This window comes from Lemur catta, chromosome 11, assembly GCF_020740605.2.
Source record: "Lemur catta isolate mLemCat1 chromosome 11, mLemCat1.pri, whole genome shotgun sequence".
Lineage (NCBI taxonomy): Eukaryota > Metazoa > Chordata > Mammalia > Primates > Lemuridae > Lemur > Lemur catta.
Genome location: NC_059138.1, coordinates 43390467 through 43407146, shown reverse-complemented (window position 1 = coordinate 43407146; position 16680 = coordinate 43390467). Strand labels below are relative to the sequence as shown.

The following is a 16680-nucleotide window of genomic DNA, read 5'->3' as shown; positions in this document are numbered from 1 at the left end:
TCAAGCTGGTCTCGAACTCCTGACCTCGAGCGATCCACCCGCCTTGGCCTCCCAGAGGGCTGGGATTACAGGTGTGAGCCACCGTGCCTGGCCTCACTTTTTCATTTAAACAAATATCTATAGAAACAAATAAGGCAAAGTTGCAACACAAAGAGTTGAAATGAATGCATTGCATTATTAATTGTTAGAATCTGGACAGTCTAACCCCATCCACTTTTTCAGAGGTAGAAAATAGGTTCTTGAGAAAAAGACATGTCTGAGTCAATGTTACATGACAAATTTCACTAGGAAATAATGGGGAGATCAGGTCTTCTCACTTTAATTTTCTGTAATTTCCATAACACCGTGATTAGTTCAGAGACAAAGAGATAAGGAGTATTAAAGAAGTCAAAATAGGAATGCAGTTCTTCTGATATTAACACTATGGTTTGTATTAGAAAACTGTATAATCACTCCTTGAGTACCAAAGACTAAACATATTGCAAGTTCCTCTAATTTTAAAAGAAGCAAAAGATTTTTATGTCCTTTTGGAATTTAAAAGGGCTTGAATCTACAAAGACTCAAGTGAATCAGCAAGAAAATATAAAAAAATAAAATTAAAAAGTGGGCAAAAAACATTAACAGAAGTGGCCAATATGCATATGAAAAAAATGCTCCACGTTTCTAATCATCAGGGAAATGCAATTCAAAACCACAAGGAGATATCACCTAACTCCAATGAGAATGGCTTTTCTCAAAAAGTCCCAGAACAACAGATGCTGGCGTGTATGGGGAGAGAAAGGAACACTTATACACTGTTGGTGGGACTGCAAACTAGTACAACCATAGGGAAAGTAGCCAGGAGATAGCTCAAAGAACTGAAAATAGACCTACAATTTGATCAAGCAATCCCATTATTGGGTATTTACCCAAAGGAAACAAAGACATTTTATAAAAAGACACCTGCACTCAAATGTTTATAGCAGCACAATTCAGAATCTCAAGGTTGTGGAAACAACCCATGTGCCCATCAATACATAAGTGTATTAATAAAACGTGGTATATGTATACCATGGAGTATTACTCAGCCATAAAAAGAAATGGTGAACTAATGCCTTTTGTAGCAACCTGGATGGAACTGGTTTCCCATCCTTTTAAGTGAAGTATCACTAGAATGGAAAAATGAACACCACATGAACTCAATACTAAATTAGAACTAATGCATCAACATACATGTGCACATATGGTAGTAAAATTCAACAGAAATCAAGCCGGTGGGGAGGGAGAGATGATATGGATGAATTCATACCTAACAGGTACAATGTGCACTATCTAGGTGATGGACACACTTATATCTTTGACTCAATCTGTACAAAAGTAATTCATGTATCCAAAACATTTGTACCCCTGTAATATTCTGAAATTTAAAAAATAAAAGGGCTTGATTTTAAATTGGACTTGGACTATCTAGCCTATTTTGCAAATATGTCAGTAAGTTTGAAGTACAATGCTGATAATTATGTGTACAGAAAAAGAGATGTAATTTAAGATCCTCTCACTTGATTAATCTATAAGTCAGTATTTATCCCTGACATTAAATATGCAGACTATCTAGCCTCGGTAACAGCTGGATTCCAACCCAGTGACTCTCATATAGCATGGTCTACAGCTGGGTTGGAAGCCACTGACCTTGAAACTTCTGTTATGTTAATTTGATAAAAAGATGTTTACGACAGTAATATCTTCTATATAGACTCATACTCTCTTGATTATTACTGTGCATGAAAACAGTAGTTATCTACATGACTGGCAACTTAAGTGTAATTATTAAAAATGCCCTCGATATCTTCTTGTACATGGAGTAGGTAGAGTACAAATGTAGAAAACATACTGTCTCATTTCTCAAGGACCTTACAAAGTACCACCAAGAGACAGAATCATGCTTAGCAGATTTAATCTATGAGTCATATTCTCTTACCTTATCCCCACCCTAACAAATTGTAGTGGCTTCTTCCCTAAAGCACAGAATGAAGTAGTTACCAATGAAATTTAATGCTATCAGTTTGATCTCCAGTTTGGTCACTTAATAATCATTTAGGTTTGAACAGGTTATTTAATTTCTTTGTACCACAGTTTCTTTATCTGTGAAATGAGGATAATAATAGTAATATAAACTCGGTATTTTTGAAAGTCAAAAATAGTTTAATTTTAGCATTTTTCATAAAGTTGAAATATTTGTCCTGATAGGTTATGAGGATTAATAAATGTGAGCAATTAGAACAGTGTTAGCACAAAGAAGACATTCAATAAATGTCAGCTATTAGTGTTTCGTAAAGCCTATTCATGCTTTTTCAAGTTATTTTGTTCCACCCTCTAAAAGGAAGAACTCTAATATCATTTACTCTGCACATTCCTTTCACTGCTCAGTTCATAGCATTTACTGTCTACGCCAGTCATGTGCCAAAAGGTACTGTAATTTCCTGTGATATTTCTTTTTCTGCTATTTAAAATCATTTTTGTATTTATTCTCTCCCCAGTAAAATAAAAACTTCTTTAAAAAGCAGAAGCATACTGAAAATAGCCTCCATCATTTCCACCCACTCTTACAATTTGCTTGTAACTGGTCCCAAAGAGAACAATTTCCCCATCTTTAAAATAATTTCCTCCATCTTTAGGCATTATGTACAAGTGTAAGTTCAGAAGAAGAGAATTAATTAGAATATTAGTGAGTTTTGCTGAGAATCAGAAAATAGCTTTAGTCTCAGATTATCATCATTGCTAAAACCCAGAATAAACTTTGGTGAAATGTATTGGGGAAGGAAGCTTTAATAGGTTTCTTAAACCCAGAAATTGGACAACAAGAATTTATGCAAAAATCTAAAATGGGAAATTTTGCATTTGGCAAGAAAAGTAAACTAAGCTGATACGAAATTGGGCTAGAGGGAAAAAGTTACAAATGCTTACCTGCTATTTCTTGAAACATTGTTTTTTACCTATCATTTGTTACTGGAGTTATATGCAAATAAATGTAGTGTTTAGTACATTTTTATACTGTTATTTTAATTTTAAATTTTTGGATAGTTTCTTATTCTCATGCCATTAAATATAAAACAAATTTTATCATCTTTAACAACCAAAACTTCAGGCATTTATTTTTTATCTTTTTAGATACTATGAAAAACTACAAATTATTTTATCATATCTGGAAATATAAGTATGTATTATAAAGTTAATATAAGCATAATTTAAATTATTAAAATATTGACTCTTGATTCAGTAGTATAGTCATTTTAATAAAGTTATTATTTAAATGTATTTTCTCTGAAAACATTTCTTACAAGCTACTAAGGGATCATTTTTTCCAAGATTCGGGGAAGTGATTGATGGTATAATTGAATATTAGTCTTTTAACAGGAAAAAAACCTTTAAATCCCTTGTACTATTGTTACTATCATAGGAAAATTAAAATTTACTTAAGATTTCCTGTTATACAATATTCACTAAACTTTTTATCAAGTTATATTAACAATATCAAGTGACAAATTATCTTTTGCAAATGGTGGCAGAACTCTGACTCTTTGGCAAGGTGCTCTAGTAGTTTCTACATTCATGGTAGCTTGTGCTGTTGACTTTTAATCTATCTAGAAAGATTGCATAAACTTGCTGGCCTCACACAAATCTATTAGGAATCATGGTCAAAAATACTAGTAAGAAAGATTTCAGCTATAATCGCTAAAAAGCATGAAGTCCCCAGAAAACATCCTTCAGAAATAGAGAGCAAAAATAAAATATATCATTAAGTAAGATTTCTGAACTATTTTAGACCATTCCAAATGATATTAATAGTGCCAGTGTGTCATCTTTTAGAATTAGAAGGCATCATAGAACTCTGACTCTATAAATGAGAAAACAGTATAAGATGATATTCTGATCTTTTTCAATTAAGCATTTTAATTCTATTTCAAAATATCACTTGTACACAAGTAATAACTTCCTGAATTTGCTATTAGTTAATTAAAGAAAGTAATATTCAATGAGTTTCAATGATAAACAAGAATTCCCCAGTAACAAACTCATATGTTTGTAAAATAACAGCATTATCCTAAGTGTTTCTGATTCAGAAATAAGACAATTGGCTCTCTAGGCTAAGACATAATTCAGAGATTTGACTCCTAATATATGCCAAAGATATACACATGCGAATACTATTTTCAAAATAGCTTTGTAAACTAAAAACAACAGCCTTATGTAAATAAAGAAAAAGTTCTCGCATCATTATATGACTAAAATTTATAAGGTCAACATGGTTATATAGAAATCTGAGAGCAAAATCAGGCTAAGCCTTACATGGACTCTAGACCTTGACCATTGTAGGGATTCTAATGTGTCTCAGTCTATCGATTTGTATTGGGCATACAATGCAAACTATCATTTAACAATCTCCACAAATTTCAGTTTTGTGCCTCCTCCTCCTCCTGGAGTCTGAATCCATACTGCTCCCTTTTGTCTTGTAAAAAATTGCACAGATAAACCTCATTTCAAAAACAAGAAGGAAAAACACTCTATTTCTTTATTTCATTTCCCCTATTTACCTACTTACCTTAAATTATACCTTCAAAATCATTAGTGACCATGTTGTAACCATTATTTCCTTAATTTTCATCTGCCTGAGAACATTTCATTCTCTCTTTCCTTGAGTTCTGGCCTCCTATTAACTTCCAGGAAATGAGACTCTTTTGTTTCTATTTTTCCATTTAAGACCATTCTTTTCCTTTTCTACTTTTGTCTTCCTGCCCTTGAATTATGTACAAATGCTATAGTAATCTTTCTGTTCTTTCCCCTCTACATTCAAACTCTCTAAAAGCAAATCTAATATGTAGCTCTATTTATAATCTCTATGGAAATGGTCAAATGTATTTGAGAACTGACCTTTGAAATACAGACTCTTGTACCTATCAAACTACTTATAAAACCTCTCTTTTATTTTCTAAGGTGCACATTTCAATCTGTAACTCAACTGGACATCTTGAGTTTACTATTTTTACTCCCCTCTCTCCTAATTTAGTCCCCCTATCTAAACTTCAATTGCACGCCTCACCCATCAGTTTTTCATACCTCCTCCACCATGGAAAGATCTTTCTACGAGGGAACCTTAAATTGTTCTTGAAACTGGTCATGTCTTACATAGTTTTTTTCTTGTTTTCCTGTCTTTGGTCTCCTCACTTCCCAACCCTTTCTACTGCAGAAGCATAGTGTATAAGGCTGTGTGTCATTCAGGCTCTCGCTTTAGATTGCCTGTGCTTGGAAACTGACTGCTTTTCTTCTCAGCTAGGCAAGTTGGCAAGTTGATTTAGGTACTTGTGCCTGTAAAATGGGTAAAATAATAGGATCTTCTCATAGATATTTCGGACAAACCAATTACATAGGAATATAGGAAGCTCTTAGTAAGCACTAAATAAATGCTAGACATTTGATGATATCAATCTCTAAATGCAGGTTTTATTATGTAACATACCAACTAGTTTTGTGTATCACAGCATCAATTAAATATTCTTCTGCCTGATGTTCAAAGCTTCTAAATGTTGCCTTCTAAACATTTCTCTTGTTAGTCCAGTATTCTTGGCACATTCTCTACTTCCTTCCATCCCTCTTCACTGCATTTAATTTCATTTCCACAGTCTTTCCAGACAATTCATTAGTCCTTTGACACCTTTACTGCAGTTCTTTTTGGACTTTCCAAATTTTATACTTCTTTAAAATTCAACTCAAGTCCCACCTCCTTCCTGAAGTTTCTTGAATATTCAGAGAGATTTCTCTTTCTAAATAACATTTATTTTTCAAATTCAGTTCTAGAGTCTCACAATGTATTTTTTTAATTACAATATACTTTTCCCTGGTTATATCTTACACTTGTTGAGATAATTTATTTGATTCTCTTAGTCACTATACAAAAGCACATCTTGATGTCTCAATACTCTTTCTCATGATTAACTATTATAAGAATAGATAAATATTAAAGAACTTAAAATAGATCCTAGCATCTCACATGGCACCCCAAAGAGTCCATACGTACTGATTTTGTTGCATGACAAAGAAAAAAATTAAATGATCAATACTCAGCTATTGATCATGAATTATGTATCAGGATAAATAGTCTAAATTTCTGTGCACTGTGAGATTACTGTGACTTTTTAATTTGGAAATGAAAAGATAAGTTATAGTCTATGTGTTAACACAGACCCGGATCCTGTGCTTCCTCGGCAGCAGGTCCGTGTGGGAAGCACAGTCACAGAGCAGGCAGGATGCTGGAGCAGTGGCAATTCCACCTCACTGTTAGAGGAGCCCTGCCTCCCCATCGCAGTCTCTCTCCGCTGGCCTACGTAAAAATACTCTCAAGAAAACGCGGAATTCCAAGGCAGGGATAACATTCAATTTTTATATATATATTTTCAGTTACATATATGAGGTAAAGATCTACAATATGTTAGCAATAAAAGAGATGGAAATCATTCTACAGTCAGCCCTCTGTACCTGCGGTTTCCACATCCACAAATTCAACCAACCATAGATCAAATATATTAAAAAAGAACACAACAATAAAAAGTGTAATAAAATTGTTGTTCTCCGTCATGCACTACCCTTAATAACTCTTCCTCTAGGTCACTGCCATCCTAACCAGGTGGAGAGCTGAAGGCAGCACTCGGATATGTTTTATTTGGCCAGCATTATGTTTCAAAAAATGATTGTGCATGCCTTCAGGCAGGACACACAGCTTATTTGTTCCCGGATCTTCATTTTATCTTGTTCTTGACACCTTAAGTTCTGTTTAACCCCTGTCTCCAAACTCCTGAAGCCATCTGAATTTGCCATTCCTGGTTTAGGACTTCAGCAGATGCACTTCGCCTATATTCTCTGGTTCCCTCTATCAATTAAAGTTTCTGATGAGCGAATGTATAGCTAATTACAATGAACTAGGGTGGGAGAGGAATTCTAGATTGTTGTGCAAAGCTTGTCTATTGAATCATTCTATTATTTTAAACTGCAATCAATTTCTCATATACTGAGATATGTCTTACATATTTCTGAAAATATTTTCTAAGAGTCAAATACAAAACTTCATAATTTATGAAACAATCAGATCATTACACACATTATATAAAGCAGTGGATTATCAAACCAAAAAACAAAGTTTTCCAAACAGTTTACTCAAGATTTCTTTTGCAATATCAAATACAATGTTTTATACACACACACACACACACACACACACACACACACACACACACGTACCCGTATATTTTGTTTTACTTTTCTCGGTATTAACTAAAATGCCACTACATTTATAAATATTCCATCACAAAATACATTCACTATTTCTTATTCAAAAGCATACCAACATACTATTTGGACATATTTAAAAATATTTTTATTTCTACTACCTTGCATACCTATAGACAGCTGTTATCACAATGTGGATATTTATATAAGATAGCAACATACTCATGTTAAATATACATTATACTTGTAACATCTCACACATGGTCACTTCTCTATCATGTAGAATTGCAGTGGTTCATAATTATCTTAGCGTCAAAGACACAAAATTGCCAGTTATCATGAAATATAAAGCTTGTACCCAAAGCAAAAAGAGAAGATAGAACAAATCAGAATGAAAAGAACTGTTCTTAAAACTACTTGTACCTTTTTAATTGTCTTCTCAATAAGCATGTCTCCAACTGGCATTAGGATACCTCCAAACACAGCCAGAACTGCACCAATGACAGCCCCAGCGATGAGCCCACAGTTTCGATCACAGCCCATTTTTCTTGTTCAGGGGATGAATTAATGTTTCACACTCCAAGATATGATTAAAGTAGTTTCTACGAGGTGTGGTTCTATCATGAGAAAGAAGTCATAAAACAGAAGCTTAAATAATCAGTATGAAAAGATCAAAGTATAAAGACAACGTGCAACTGAAACAGATCATTTTGCCAGTATTAAATAAACAAATGCTTTTCTTTTGGTTTTACCAAATGGATTTCCTAGGTCTTTTCCCCCTTTTTTTTGCTTCTAATTATCTACCACTGGCAGAAGTAATAGTGTCATATTTGAATTTCCTCAAAGTTCTATTTTAAATTTTCTTTCTAGGAATGATTAACATATTGAAATCTTATCCAAGGAGAACTCTCATCCTCCTCTCTCTTCCCTCAGCCTTGGACACTTGGACACTTACTTGCATCCTCATCCTCTAACTGGCTTCTCCACCCAAACACTACCATCCACACCCTACCTGGAGTCTCCTCCAAACAGATGTGGATGAACTGATGTCTTTTGCATCGAAATGCTAAGCAAGTATAGTAACTGATGTTTTCTTTATCATACCTTGTTCGTGAATAAACAGTAAGACATGAATTTTACAGGAAATGAACTGATGAGTCTCAGAAAGGATCAATTCCTCTAATCATTCGAGCGCAAGCTGTTAGAACAAAAAAACATGGGTAAATGGAAACAATCTATTCAGAAGATTAATACTAGGATACTCTCTAATATCACCATAATTATAACGACTGTTAAAAAAAAATTTCATACTGAGTTCACACCTGAATTGTTTGTCCTATAAACAGTGTTTAAAACACTGAATTATTTTAAAGAAGTATGCTTTATTTTCAATTTTATTGCTAATGACTTTTGGGTATAATATAGATGCAAAGAATTTGAAGAAAATATATAATGTAAAGGATGTCTTGTGTTAACAATACACATTGCTTTCTTACCAATCTCAAAAGTTTTTTTTACCATATACAACTTATATTTTTTTGTCATGCAGAGTTGATTTTCTGACAATTCTGTTAAAAATCAACTAGTTTGGGCTAGTATGTATTTCAGTCAATCTTATTTTTGGTATCTTTGTATGGTATGTAGTTATTATATAAAGATTGGAAGCATATAATGTATGATATGATTGGATCCAATTGTAATGAAATTAATATGAATTTATTGCTTATAACTAATATTTGAAAACACATTAATTTGAGCTATTTAATCATAATGGCATTTTTTAAAATAATGGGGTTGACCTGTCACTGATAGTCAGAATGTGCTTTGTGACTCATAAACAAAAGAAAACATACATGCCAACAGAAAAGAGGGCTACAGATGAAAGAGAGGCACACACAGAATATTCTTGTTATTGTAAGTTAAATAATAAAACTTATAGTTCGTTATGGTTTCAGGTTTTGCCTCTATAGCTTTGTTGCAATAGAAGTATCACTTTTAGGATTTTATGAGTATTTATTTTCACTTGAAAAACTAAATGGTTCACTTAAGGAACCATTTAGTTTTTCAAAACTATTACTTGCATAGCTAAGAAAATGAGATTGTTTCCCAAAAATGGAGAAAGACAAATGTTACAAAATTTTTCCTTGGCAATTTTATTTATTTACTTATATGCTCTTTTTTACCCTTTAGGATTTCTCTTTACCTACCTTCCTTATACCTGGGGCATTTCTACTGTAAATCACAGGATGCAGCAAACTTATTCACACTAATGCCTTTGTGATGTGGCAGCTTGAGTATTTCATTAGTGTTATGTTCTTTCCAATGTAAAAGGAAAACACATAACCCTAAACAAGTGATTTATTTCTCCTGTGGAAGTTCATGTCTCACTGAGCAAGTGGGGCTGAACTGACATTTTATTAACTGCTTGAAGGTGGAGTAGGAAGAATAGCTTTCCCTTCCCCCTTGAATCATGTAACATGCTACCTCCTATGGTTTGACCAGGGTTGTCATAATAACAATGGAACAAGTTATTTAAGGCTGATGATAAGGGCTGGATATTATCAAATGGAATTTTCTGTGCAAAGTATAATAGTAAAGCACCTTAAACTTTTCTTGAAACACACTCTTTTAAGCAACCATAGTAACTGCTAAATAGAGAATACCATTCTGGTGTTCTGCATGCTGTGAACTGATAATCATATTCAGGGTAGCTTATTAAGTTCATAACACCTTACTGAATGCCCATTTCATAGATCATCCCCCAACTCTTATTTACTAGTTATACTTAAGGAAGCAATCAAAATGCAGGGATCTAACCTGGTGCAATTGAGATTAGGAGTCTAGAGATTAGACCAAAGATTGATTTACCACTCTCTTGCTAGGTGACAGTGGATAAGCCACTCTATACCTCAATTTCCTCATGTATAAAATGACATGCTAAGGTGATACTAGCAGTTTTTAATTTAAGCAGCTGACCTGGTTCCTCACTTCAATTCTTGCATCGAAGACCAATAGGCAAAAATGACTGCGATTATACAGCTGAGACTCATTCCTAACTCAGTCTCCCTACTCCTGCCTCACACTCCCCTTCCCCACTTTTAGGAAGCTCTAGGAAAACTTCTCTAGAATCCTGTGGTTTTGAGAGCCCATTAAAAAATACAGCAGGAAACACCCTGTTAAATTCGTTTTGTGAATATACTATGAATCTATTTAACTCAAAGATTAAGTTCTTTCTTTTGGAAAGTTAGTTTATCATGTCCTATATAAACTTCACTAATAATTATTGATTCAATTTTGATGTCATTTTCAACTCTGACAGATGGAATATAAAATGATTTTAAGATTATAAATCTATTGCTGTTAAGATAGATACATCAGCATCCATTTGCCCTTTCCAGATTCTATGCCACAACCTCATTGTGAATCTATCTGGCCTTTTCCAGAATCATTCTTCAAGTAGTCTCATGCATTACAAGGAAGAGTTATTACCAGGGACAGAGAGTTCCCAGAGTGCCCACTGGAGAACCCAGGGAACAGCACATGTTCTCCGATGCCTCCCTCTCTAGACCTGAAAACTCCGACGTCTATGGATTCTGAGCCCAGATATTTTGAGAAATGGATAGGCATGGGTACTGCCTACCTCTGTCTGCTTAAACTTAAAACTGAAGTGAAATAGTGTACACATCCCACTGCTGTTGAGTCAACTTCATTAGAAAACAGAAGTGTCAATTAATTTATTCTGTTGAATCATGTGGTTAGACAGGTTAGACAGTTATTAGTCTAACATTGGTCTGGATATGACTGGAACCAATATAAGCAAAGGTGCAAGTATTAGTCTAACATCATTACTTCCATGCACTAAGATATTAAAAGAGAGAGAGATTTTCAACTGATTGATTCACTTTTACTACCTTGCTGCACGTTTCTACTTTTTTCCTAAGAATAGGCAAGATAATTGATTCATTTATTAGTGAATGCCATTGACACCATGAATAATGAAATATTTTATTATAATCATAATTTATTGTTATGCTGCATAACATCTTCAGAGAGAAAGGGTAGCTTGTCCACTCTTCCAGCATATTTAGCTCTTTAGAGCATGCAAAATTTGGGTCTTCTATATTCAGTTCTCTTAATAAACAATTTTTTATATATTAAAATAGATAATTTCATTTGCTTACTTTGGGTTAAATTTTATTTTTTACTAATTATTTGTTGTTTATAAGAAAGATAAGACACTGGTACTATATCTGTAATAATTTATGATTGAAGTACTTAAATTTAAAAATAATAAAAAATAATCTCAGATACAGAAAACTAATTATTGAGACTTGTGTAAATAAGGGAAGATAAAAAGACATGTTTTAAGATGCCACTAATTACATACCTTTCTTGATTCTAAAGCTACATCAGCTGTCTCCTATCCAGTTTATATACTACAAATACTACTCATTTTGTAGAATTCACTAGTGGATCCTATTCCTCTGGCTGTCTTTGAAAGAGGGAGGAACAATAGAACATCCTTTTCTTTGGGAGGGGTTTGTTAAATTAGCAGAGTGTTTCTATAATGAACTTTTAGGCAAAATACCCTTTCACGATGCTGGGAACCTAAGCTAAACAGAGATTGAGCTTTTCTAAAACTTTTTAAAATTTTTTCATTATTATTACCAAACCCTGCAGCAGGCTGAGCTATGAGAAGCCTCTCCAGTACACAGACCAGAACATTAAAGCAAGTCCCCAGAGAATCTATAATTATTCCCATGCGTGGATAAAGCTGTTCCCTGGGAAACTCTACCCAGAAAAGGCATAACCCAGAGGTAACATTTGCTGGGATGTGAACCTACAAAATTTAAAAAACTTTGGATTTCCAGAGTACATGTACCATGAATGAGTGATAGACCCAAATGACATTTTCTTACTGACCAGTGGATGTCTAAAATTTTCTACTATATCTATAAGCCTTCCTTCCACTTTTTCCTAGGACAGAAAACTAGACCACATACCTCTGGTTTTCACTGCCATTCACTGAATACACAAAGTCTTTTCTCAGTAAAAAATACAGCATCTTCCCTTAAAACACAGTTTTTGCAGTTATTAGGGGGGTCTAATTCAATAATAGGTTAAATATGAGTATGGAAGTTAGCTTTCAAAATTAATTATTTTTTCAAATTCTCACCCTACGGCTTAAATATGTGTGTTAACAAAGCCATGGTTCTGTGGACATGAGTCATATGTAGATTCAAATCCAAGACAGTAAAAATGGGTGCAAATCAATCATTTAAATCTGATTATGTTTCATCATGTGGAAACAGGTCATTAGGTCAATCTTTATAAACTTCTGTTTGGAGATAGAATTCTCCTTTCAAGTTAAATTTTACAGAAAATATCAATATATAAAGACAGTTTAAAAAGGGGTGGGCGGGAATATAGACAGGCATGGTGGCTCACACCTGTAATCCTAGCACTTTGGGAGGGTGAGGTAGGAGAATCACCTTGGCCAACTTCTGAGGCCAGAAGTTGTAGACCAGCCTCAGCTACATAGTGAGACCTCCATTTCTACAAAAATAATAAAAATGAATTAAAAATTTAAAAAGAAAAGGCAGGAATTGCCTCTTTCCCCTTCCAGTCATACCTCAGTGGGGCTCTGAGTCGTCTCCAAAGAACCTAAGGGCTCTGCAGATCATTTTTAAATCACTGAATTAGGAGATCATCAGCATCTTATTTACACTGTCACCGGTGCATTTACATCCTATCAGAATGTATGAAGGTAAAAAATAACATAGAAAAAATTTTATAGACATCTGTAATATAACATACTTTAGTAAAGTATATTGCAGTTTAAAACTTGTTTTGATGGTAGTCTCAGAAATTTAATACAATAAATACACTGGGCTTCATATGTTATACTCAGGATCCTTCCAGACATAAGCCCATCTTTTAGAGACTTATGAGCCAGGGATTACTACAGGTTTGAAATGATCCTCTTAGAATTATATTGACTTACCCGGGGTGGGGGTGGGGGGATGGTTGTATACCTACATAATGAGTGCAATACACACTGTCTGGGGAATGGACACGCTTGAAGCTCTGACTCGAGGTGGGGGGCATGGGCAATATACATAACCTAAACTTTTGTACTCCCATAATAAGCTGAAGTAAAATAATAAAAAAAAGACAATTGTCCAGAGCCATTCTTAATCTTTGAACCTTAGACAACAGAAAGGCTATCTTTTTTTCCCAACACTCAAAATTCTTCCACAAACAGAAAGATATTATAAGGTTTGCAGTGGTTAAGATTCTGGGCATTGTAGTCAGGAAATGTAGATTCAATTCTGAGTCTGAGTATTGAAGTTTGACTGTGATTCCATTTCATGTAAAATTAGTTTATTCTATATCAAATTAGCTTGCAAGTACTAAATAAAACTAAATAAGATAATGTATAAAAATTCCTATCATGTAAAATGTTATTTTGAAATGCTATCATAAAATGTTATTTTAAATAATCATAACATTAAGATGTTATTTCATAGTGGTCAAGTATTATTTTTTAAAAATATAATGAATGTATTTTATACAAATGGTGGTGATTTACAAAACAGATTATAATAAAACTGATGATATATATATAAAATTAAAATATGAAATGGCAAGGCAGCTACTAGTTAGAACAATGCTACTTGAAAGTTTTAGCTGCATCTTGGGCCAGTGAAGTAAAACATCTTGTGATTAAATCAGAAAATAGTCACAGAATTAGTTCTTTCAGGAAACACACACACACACACACACACATACACAATTCAAATGTATTTGAGTGAACTTGGCCAAAATATTTTTATAAAAAACAAGGGCAGCAACTATAACTTCCGAAGTAAATTCCAAAAATTTCAGTACACTCTGTGCAAGTACCTCTCTAATTGTAATCACATTTCTCCCAGCCTAACCTGTTATCTGATAGTTCTCTATTTGGTTTATTGTTCTGATTCATTAACAATTGCAGTAAATTAATAAAATTTTTCTACATTTTTTCTTTTATAAACTCCAAAGGACCACCAAATACTACATAATAAAATTTTTTTAGTATTTCCTTTTGGTCTCCTTGCGAACCAATATTTAAAGCAATGTTTTCTTAGCCTCAAAATATATTACTAACCTAAGGAAAGGACTGAAAAGTACATGTAAATCTTATGAAACATTTTTAAATATGCTACTTGGTGATTCCAGAAAATGAGATTTACTCTAGAAAATTTATGCCATTTACACTTATTTATAAATTTACTTAATAGAAGTAAATTGAGCATTTTAATTAATTTCTCCAGAATGATTTATCCTCTACTTAAACTTGGTCTTATCATTTAAGACAATAATTCAGTAATATTTGTAATAAGCTAACTGAATTGCCAAAAGTATTAATTTTGGTTTATTCTTACTCTAACAATTGACGCTAATTAAATTTCAGATTACTATTTAAAATATACTTTAAACATTTCCATTAACAATAAAATATCTTTGTTCATTAAAGAAAATTACTTAATAAGCACATATCCAAAATATACATTGTATTTAACCATGTAGACAAAGTCAGGTTAAACAAAAATTATGTAATTCAGATTGAAAATTAAACAAGATAATGACATGTAAAGTAATAAGTAGTTAATAATTGCATAAGAGAGAACATGTTGACCTGAGAGGCAAGTCATTTATAACAACTAATCTCGTTATATTGATCTTCATTCATAATGACCTTCTTCATAATTTAAACTTAAGTAAAATACCCTAAATATGATGGTTTTTTCATAATTCAAATTGGACTATAAATCATTTAAATAAATGTTTAAAGACAAGAATAAGACATTAAACATTGAGAAGTGACATGTCATTGGCCATTGACCATAGTTTTCTTTTTAAATATAAAATATAGGAAGATTGATAACTTGGAAAGCAACAGAAACCTGATTTTTAAATAAAGCCAAGTGACTTTAAGAAAACAATTACTACTTCTTGTGCTAGTTTCTTAGGAGTGTCTATATAGTAGTGTCATCTCCAGCTATTTGGGAGATGGGAAATCCCTTGATCTTTTTTATTTAAAGAGAAATCATATGACTTACCTTTAAAAAGGCTAAGAAGGATTTTTCAATCAAATGCTCCAACATTTGACAGACAATTCTTAATAAGACCCAATGTTATTCTGCAGAAAAATCCTCATTACATAAGTGTGTGAGAGTTTAAATATGCTTTAGGAAAAAAAAAAAAAAAAACCTACAACGTCAGATCCCAGTGTATGGTTTGCTGCCAGAGCCATTGAAAAAAAGAAAGAAAGAAACCCACACAGAGCACACTACTAGTGTGGCTCATAAGGTTCTATTTTTATGGTCTGTCTGGCGAAGACCCATTACCTATATCTGAGACATTCAGCAGTACTTTTTTTTTTTTGGCCATTTTCCCATCCAAGTAAGCCAGAGGCCAGAGGAAAAAAAAGGAACTGACTTGCTGAGCTGCCCCTAATATATTGTTTTAGCTCACAATCATTATTTCGCGTGCAAAAGGGTAAATTGAGAAGTATAATCACATTCTCACTTCCCTGTCATGACTAAGCTTACAAAATTTACCTCATTAAGTATAAATAAAATGTACTTTTCTATACAGCATAGATCTGAAATACTTTGAAACTAGTAAGTCTGAAAACAAATGGAAACTGCCAATCAGCAAGGATGACAAACAGATTTAAGAAAGGAAATAGCCCATTGTTCTGGCTGGAAGTTCTTAGCTGTTTATCATTTTCTGTTAGTTTTACAGAAGCTTCATGAGTACAGCACAGTCCTCCTACAAAAAATAAATCCTTTAAACTTTTTCAGCCAAATCTTGACTATTAATAACATTTACATAGAATTATTATTGATGAGGATCTTTAAATGTAAAAAAGTATATACTTAAGTCACTTTCAAAACAAGCATTATTTTTATATTGAATCAAAGTAGGACACCTTGCACTTTGGGGAAAGAAGGACCTACTATATTTGGACCCCATTCTTACAAAAAAGAAATTCTCAAAATCATGCAGGAAAAATCTTCAGAAGGGTACACTAGCATATATCCAATAGATAGCTGGATAAATGCCTTCAATCAACCTCGAAATAAAGCAAGCTAAGAATAACAGGCAGAAATATATTTAGTCCACCAGATCATATTTAAGCTAGTCTTTATCATTAGATTGTTCGTGCTGTCTTTTCTGGGCATATGAGTCATACAATGAATCCTTTCATTTGCAGGCAGTTCGATACAATTGGAAGGGAACCCAAAACACTCTTTTCTCCTCAAGCATTCCTTTCTGTTTTCAGAGTATTTTTTATGACACTTATTTAAAAATTAGTAAGAAGTCATAAAATATTTTAAGTATTTTAAGAATTTTTTCTCAAATTTTAGAGCA

General features: G+C 33.2%; 1 protein-coding gene across 4 annotated transcripts in view; it reads right to left on the bottom strand.

Moving 5' to 3' along the window:
- Positions 1-16680, bottom strand: part of LOC123647627 (platelet glycoprotein 4) — a 71872-nt gene that overhangs the window by 20705 nt on the left and 34487 nt on the right. For 2 of the 4 annotated variants that reach the window (XM_045565234.1, XM_045565235.1), the window contains exons 2-3: positions 8362-8455; positions 7681-7874 (exon numbers count right to left, since the gene is read on the bottom strand). In XM_045565234.1, the coding sequence (XP_045421190.1) occupies positions 7681-7800 (120 nt within the window). In that variant the 5' untranslated portion in view covers positions 7801-7874; positions 8362-8455. Of the gene's footprint in view, positions 1-7680; positions 7875-8361; positions 8456-12889; positions 12915-15362; positions 15681-16680 lie in introns of those variants that run through there. The other 2 variants (XM_045565233.1, XM_045565236.1) reach the window with 2 other exon arrangements.